The sequence below is a fragment of the Diadema antillarum genome, unplaced genomic scaffold (assembly GCF_040938485.1).
Source record: "Diadema antillarum isolate AM-2024a unplaced genomic scaffold, OU_Dant_1.0 scf00000024, whole genome shotgun sequence".
Classification (NCBI taxonomy): Eukaryota; Metazoa; Echinodermata; class Echinoidea; order Diadematoida; family Diadematidae; genus Diadema; species Diadema antillarum.
The window spans coordinates 1804399-1812081 of record NW_027270913.1 but is presented as its reverse complement, the minus strand read 5'-3'; the positions used below and the strand labels follow the sequence as shown (position 1 = coordinate 1812081).

At 40.0% G+C, this 7683-nt stretch overlaps 1 protein-coding gene across 1 annotated transcript; it reads right to left on the bottom strand.

The window, feature by feature from the left end:
• Positions 1–443: 443 nt before the first annotated feature.
• LOC139732477 (uncharacterized) lies at positions 444–6341 on the bottom strand. The gene is made up of 6 exons (XM_071643343.1): positions 6176–6341; positions 5089–5385; positions 3872–4545; positions 2893–3121; positions 1493–1636; positions 444–730 (listed from the first exon to the last, which is right to left on the bottom strand). The coding sequence occupies exons 1-6, from the start codon at positions 6339–6341 to the stop codon at positions 444–446; spliced, it is 1797 nt and encodes a 598-aa protein (XP_071499444.1).
• Between the last annotated feature and the right edge of the window lie 1342 nt (positions 6342–7683).

Genomic DNA, 7683 nt, shown 5'->3' with positions numbered 1-7683 from the left:
CTTTTTCTCCTGTCTCTCTTTTTCCTTCTTTCTTTTTTCTTTAATAACTTCTTTTGCCCTTTGTACCTTGCTATTTCAGCTTTCATATGTCTATGCATCATCAGTATTCTGTGTCCTATCTCCATTGCGAAACGTATTCACATTGGTATTTGTTCCTGGAACCCGTGGTTATTACCTTTCCATCATACATGTATTTCACATCTTATTGAGCGTATAGTCTTTCACATGTACCTATGTATAGATATCGTACGCAGACACACTTTCGAGTCAAGGTCCACTGTATGCTATATTTTGTATCTTGATTGCTTGACTTTTTAAGTATACGTATTATCAGCGTCAAGTGTATAGAGAAGGTGCAGTTTCAGTAATTCAATATTTTGCCTTCTATGAGTATAAGCTCGTAGTATGGCGTCGCGAGCATAAAAATTTAAAGTTGATCTATTCTACACGCTGGTGATTCTCTCTGTTACGAGGTAATTCCATCCACTTTTCCGCCAAGATACGTCATCATGAAGACCATCGGTACGATCTGGCTTAGAAGATTTCTCAATAGTCTTCTGATCAATCGCGGAATATCGGCGACCAACTCTTTGGAACAAGATGAATCGGTCCCTTGCAAAGAGTCTCTGGTACACAATGGCAAGACCAAAGAGTGTCGTGGAGGCAAGAAAGATTCCAACATTCCCATAATACGCCATCTGGTAGGAGCCTGTGTTATCAACACTCTCACCTGAAATATTTAGAAAATGGACAAAATTAAGAACGGGAATTCACTAATGTTACCATAAAAAGACTTGAATATAGAACATAGAATCTTAACTGTAATGAAATTATAAAACACAATTATCGTACATACATGGCTGTTCGCCTCACGACTCGGACTGATTTGACCATAATTATTTAAGCCATATAACCTCAAGTAACTCTTTGTATATTTGACTACCATATTACATGTAGCATAATTTTACTGGCAAGAACTACTCAGAATATTGCATTGCACAATTTTTCTTAAACCGTTTCAGGTGGCTAAACATGCGTTGAGAAAGCGACTTGCTGAAATTTACCACGCCGTGTTGGTTATATATAAGATAAGCAGGGGAGAGAAAGGGAATCGTTGTAATTCGTCAAGGCACCTTATGATTGTCTTCTGCTCTTCCTGAACGTACACTTGACGGGCGAGTCTAAACAAGTTCCCTTCTTGATTTCTGGCGACCCCTTCTTGAATTCTAATGTTCCCGTCCTAAAAAGGCACATTCGGCGTGAGTTTCAAAAGCCGCCTATAGCTTCTCGTCACATTTTTCAGCTTCCATTATCTCTGAGTGTATACTTTGAGAGCCAATAAATTGATTCAAACTTTATTTTCCCTTTTTTTTTAACACAATGTACAAAGAAATAATCATGTGAAATTGGCACTGGAAACCTCATAGAATTCTGCCAAAAATTTCTGACACAAAAAAGGGTTTATTTCTCTACCACGCTAATCGCCGCTTACCTAATACCGCTCCAAGTGTTCCACCCAAGCCGAAGGATATTGACATTCCTGCCCACATCTGGAGCCGGTACTCGACCCTGAAGATCTGCTCACTAAGGGAATGTGATAGGGAGTCGAGAGAAGCCAGTACGAATAACCCCTGCACTGTTGAGGAAATAAAAGGTGATTGTGATAGTGACAAACAGGTAGGTACTAATTAGATAGATAGATAAAGACTATAGATAGATAGATACTATAGATAGATAAATTGATAGATTCATTCATTTAAATCAGTAAAAATGAATTAAAAAGAATACTAGTATTGCACAACTCTTTCACAGATTTGCATGTAATGCCACAATAATTAAAACATCTTCCTACGATTATGATATGGCGATAGCCCCAAAAACTCATGTTATTTTAGCAACAACAAAAAAAGTCCCCTCTTACTAAGGTTTCAGAAGCATCGATTTCAGAAACAAGTTGTGTTGGCTGGAAATCGAGAGCTGAATAAAACATGTTATCATTTAAATTACACGCAGGGCATACATACAAGTGAACATGACCATTGTCTCGTTGCTATACACCAAAAGATACTGGAGTTACTGACTGTGCTTATCAAATATGAGCCTAATATGAGTATCAAGCACATGACCTGGAAAGAAACTGGATGAATCAAGTTTGGATTACCCAAGTCCTGTATGATCTGGACCTCGTTGCATAAGAGTTACGATCAAACGCAGGTCAAGAAGATCAAACGTAAGTCCCAAATGTTCCATTCTGACTGGTTGAAAATCAAGTTGTGTATGATTTTCTTGACTTGCGTTTGATCATAACTTTTATGCAAAAGGGCCCAGGACTGTGAGTACTTACAACCCTATGACCAGATTATGCGGTAGGCTGCGAATCTTCTATCAACATCCCTTTTACAGAAAGTCATCACAAACGAGACAAAGGACAAAATAAGAGCCACTGCATCAACACTCGCTAATTCCGCAAATGTCATTACGTTACGTTCAGACGGTGATCCCAGCTAACCTCGAGAATAGCTATCTTGGGGGATAAGCTCTGGCCCCCTAACTATACGACGGGCGTTCACACGACGAAGCTTATCCTTGAAGGTAGCTATCCTCGATGATAGGCTAACTGTCCCCCGTAACCACGCTTATCTACAATAGCTCCTATCAACAAGTTCTGTCCACATGAAGCGTAACTACGAGTGGAACCCCCGCGGCTCGTTGATAGAGCGCTAACCCTGCGATATCTCGTGGATAGCTATCTTCGAGTTAACTTCAAGATAGGTATCAGCGAGTGTGTCTGTAACAAGGTGTCTAACACCGAACCTCTCCTAGAAGATAGCTATTCTCGAGGCTTATAGGGATCACGGTCTGAACGTAACTTCGGTCTGCTGGAGTCTGTACCTGTTGCCTGAAAGAAAATGTACGGCTTTGATGGCGTAATCTGTGTCATTACGAACATGAACAGGGCGCCAGTGCAATTGGCCACCATGACAATGAAGATCTTTGGGATCGGCAGACGATCGGTGATCACGCCCAGGACGATCTTTCCGACGACCTCCGTAGCGCCCATCGTCGCCATGACCAGAGCTGCCGTCTTCTTCGAGAATCCCGACGAAATCGTCATGTTGACCTGTAATGTCAACAGTTGCAAACCATGAAAGAAAAATTCCGCAAGGATAAAGATAGAGCTAGAAAAAAAAATAAAGAGAGTGGCAGTAATCATGAATAGAAGACCCGAGATCTCCGTGAAAAACGACAAGTTAAATGTATATAGCGCTTCACACTTGTTCATGCACATATGAAATTGCAACGCTCACTTTATTAAAATGAATAAATGCGACGGCGATATCACCTCGTGTGGTGCACGTCTCCAAAGTTTATTCATGTGCCACATTTCCCTTTTCAACCTGATCTAACCAAATACTGATTACCTGGTATATTCTTCCCATTTCATTATCCTAAAGAGGTAAATATACGTATAATATACCCCGTGTTAATATTAATGTGTAGGCCTATTATTAATGAGTATTATTGATGCAGTCTAGCTATTGTGACATGACATTGCATCATCACAGGTATGCCGCAAGTTACCATCATTTCAAAACATTAATCTGTATTGAAATTCGATAACTTCGATATATTTCTTCGAACTGGTTGAAACTCTAACTCTTTCATTGATCAAAATTCTATTCCTGAACAGAAAATGGCGTCAAATGGAGTTCGTTTTCAAATTCATGCTGAAGTTCAGAGTACCAAAAAGACGGTGTCCCTACTGAAATAAACAAGAGACAAAAATGAGACCTTTGAAAAAGCAGTGATACATGATTATAGTTTGCTTTACAATACGATACAAAACTGCCTATCGGTCGAAATTTGGTACCGTGCTGAAGTAGGCAAATGAGACAGCCACAGCCGCCGTTACAAATCCCAGCTGGATCAGCCACATTTCTGGCATTTTCAGGATCTCGAGTCCATGGAGCCAAGAGCAGGATGAGCCAGTCTGTCCGTGAGCTTTACCCGTCAGAGAGTCTGCTGACGAAGGTTCTCTAGCTTCGTGAAGTCCTTCTGGGGTACGATCAAAATGACGCGTTTTATCAACATCTTCGTCGACAGAACCATTGCCCTGGAGTCTATATTCAGGGCTATCTTTGGAGCTCCCGTTTTGATGCAATTTCGGGAGCGACTTCTCTGCCGTTGTATCATTTTCGATAAAGGTCCTCGCTTTACGGCTGTCCAGTTTGTCTCTAGAAACACTTTGATCTTTGATGGTACCTGATTGCACATTCGGCTTAGTTCTAATAGGAACTACGTGGTCACAACCGCTGTCCTCCAAGAACTGTTCTCGCTCAGATTCCTTGTCCTTGAGTACGCGACCATCTTCAAGACCATCTGCCTCCGGAGGGGAACGCCGACATGGCTCACTTGGGGCAGAAGTGAACGTTGGGACACAGAAGCATCCGACCACGCCAATGATTCCCGACGTGATCCTCATCATTCCACGCCAACCGAACCGGTTGATGAGGGCGTAAACGACCGGATTGAAGATCAACACACCTAACAAAGAATCCAACAAAAATAGATCGCTTTAAGCTCAACAAACAAACTTGCATCATAAAAGTAAAATACGAAATTAGGCCTACATTATGAGTTATTCATTTCTTCGTCTGCATTGAATACAATCATGTTGTAATCCCTGAGTGTAAATAGTTTACAAATAGAGAAACAGATAAAAGACTAATGTAAATTAGAGTGGAAACGAAATTTTGTCTCCAGTCCAAAATAACCCTTAATTCGTAATTTTGAAAGCCTCGTGTTACCACTGCGAGTTGTGACTTCTGCGGCTCCTAAGCTCGAACTGTACCAAAGAGAGCCTAGCAAGCCCTCATGAAAATTTGTAATAGTTCTCACACCAGAGCAACGTGTGTAATGGGTCAGTTGACTGATGCAATAAGTTCCTACTGATATTGACGAGTTTCATTATTCATAACAAAGAACACAAAATCAGAGTATATACATATATATATATGCATACATACATGTATATAATTACGCATGCATACACCTTTTTTTCTTCTTACAGTCTACATTTGACCTTACCGATATTAAAACCAGCTGACACCGTTCCCACTGCAAATGATCGATGTTTATTGGGGAAGTAGCCGATTGGACAGTTGAACGCACAGCACAAAATGAAACTGCATCCTACTCCGTAGAGGCAGCTGTAGGAAAAGAACATAACGGAGATACCGGGAGCGAAAGAAGTCGCAATCGAGGCAACGACACAGAAGGTGACGCCCAGACAGCCGGCAAGGCGGTATCCCAGTTTCGTGGTCAGCGGTGATGTGAGCAGACACGCCGCCAGTGACACCCCGTACGAAGATGTTCCAATATAGCCTGAAAAGATATCACAACGTATACAACTGGCAACAATAAACATGATCAAGTACAACTTGTACAATTATATCATGTTTGTAGTTATCATCTATTTGGCGGCTGCGTGAAATCCACTTGTCAGCATCATCAGGCAGTTAGATATTGATGTCCTCACGACGATGCATTCAATATAAAACAAACCAACATTATCTTTATTTCATCATTGAACATTACACAGTATAAAGAGTCTACGCAATCGGATAAAATTAAAAGGACGCCTTGATCATATTCATTATGATGATTGTAAGGGAACGTCGAAGGTTCGGTCTGTATATACGGTGAAACTTTATGTTTTGCTCCCTTTGCGAGCTCTTTTTGACAGTATTGGTGGAAATGAGGATTGGGTTTTTAACTTTTTTTTGCGAGACACCAAGAAACTACTTATGAAATAGTACAGCATATTTACCATTCCAAGAGGAATTCAGAGTTTATTTGATGAAATTCGGTTAAGGAATGGCTGAGATATCCAAAAAACAAAGTAAAACAAAGCGACTGTAATAAAAGGTGGGTCCTACCTTTCATTAAGATCACTCTGTTTTGGATATCTCAGCCATTTCAAAAACCAATTTTAAACAAATAAACTATGAATTCCTTTTAGAATATTACATGCTCCTTCACATTTCATAAGGGGTTAGAAACCTGAAATTACGTCTCAACCCAAACTATATGATCCCTTTAAAGATGGAAAAAAAAAGACAAGCTCGCCGATCAGCGATGGTGATCGCTACGTACAAGATAAAACGTCATGTACCCGTTTTACTGACTCCGCTGTCGAAGTCGTCGATGAGGGCGACCATGAGGAGACCAAAGGAATACAGACAGCCGTAGACGACGCCGCAGAGCGTGGAAGAGGCAATGACCACCACCCATCTCCACTTGGCCTGAACAACAGTCCTCAAGCTGGCCAAGCACACCATGGTGTCCCGTCTGCCAGATCCCGCACAACTTGGTTATTACCGGTATTTGAAATCAAAATTCAACTTCGAACTTTATTAGGAATCTAATTGTATTTGCAATGCATATTTAAGGGCGGAGCCAGGAATTCCGTACAGGGGGATCGAGGTGCTTTTACAAAATGAAAGGGGGACGGACGCGCCTCCATTTTTCTTCTTATTTCTTTTGTTTTAACAAAACATAAAGACGAGCGCGCCTCTTTTTATTTGTTTTCTTTTAACAAAAATAAAACAAAACTAAGAGGGGTGCACCCTGTGCGCCCCCCCCCCCCTGGATCCGCCACTAATTAAACATTATTGTTATGATATTCCCATTTTTAACTTATGTTTTTAGTTAATAAGTGGTATTTTTATATTTTGATATTGAATGTGTGATCTAGTTAGTAACCACCCCTAAAATCTCAACAACTATTCGGCAAAACTATAACGAACTAAATTCAATTCAATTCAATCCAATATTATTTTATTTCCATATAAAGTAATACAGAGTGTTATAACTCTTACACGAGTACATAATCTCAGAAGGAACTTTGAATCACGTAATTTTCAACAAACCATGAATATATTATTTTGATAATATCAACTCTGGTTTGGATGAATAAACAAGTAAACAATACAATCTTAATTGAAAACTTTACATGGAAAAGAGGAATTTACAAGAAAAGCATAGCTTGTAAAATTTGTTAATTATTCTAGGAGGTGATGGCATCTCAAGATCCGTCAACGACTCCATGTTTAAAATTTTGATATCCTGATGTCAGGCGAAATAATTAGAAAATAAAAAAAGACTATGACAAGGACAATATGAATACCAAAAGCAGGGACGGAACAGAAAGAAAATAAAACTAAAGATAGGCATGAAAAAGAAAGGGAGGGAAACAAACCAAGACAATGTCTACATTCAATAACTCGAAAGGTCACCAAGGCATGAGGAAGAACTTAAAATTCTATACAAATTTGGCTTAAAACACAAACTCTTAATTATCTACAAAATACTAATCATCAATTTATTCATTTATCTTATGAAAAAGAAATCATCTATTTGTTTGATTACGCGAGGATGACAAAAGATTTTTTTTTAGCTTTTATTTAAAAGAAGGAAAAGTCAGAGTATCTTTTAGACCCCACAGGCGGGGCTGGGCTGAGCCGCGGCAGAGCCCAGCCTCAATTGCGGGGCCGAGCCCCACAATTCTGTCCGTTTACAGTGCCAGGCGCGGCCCGGCTTTTAATTCAAACCTTTCAATATCAGGGCTGCCAACACTGGAAACTAATTGAGGGTGAGACTCCCATAGGCCAATGCTATATT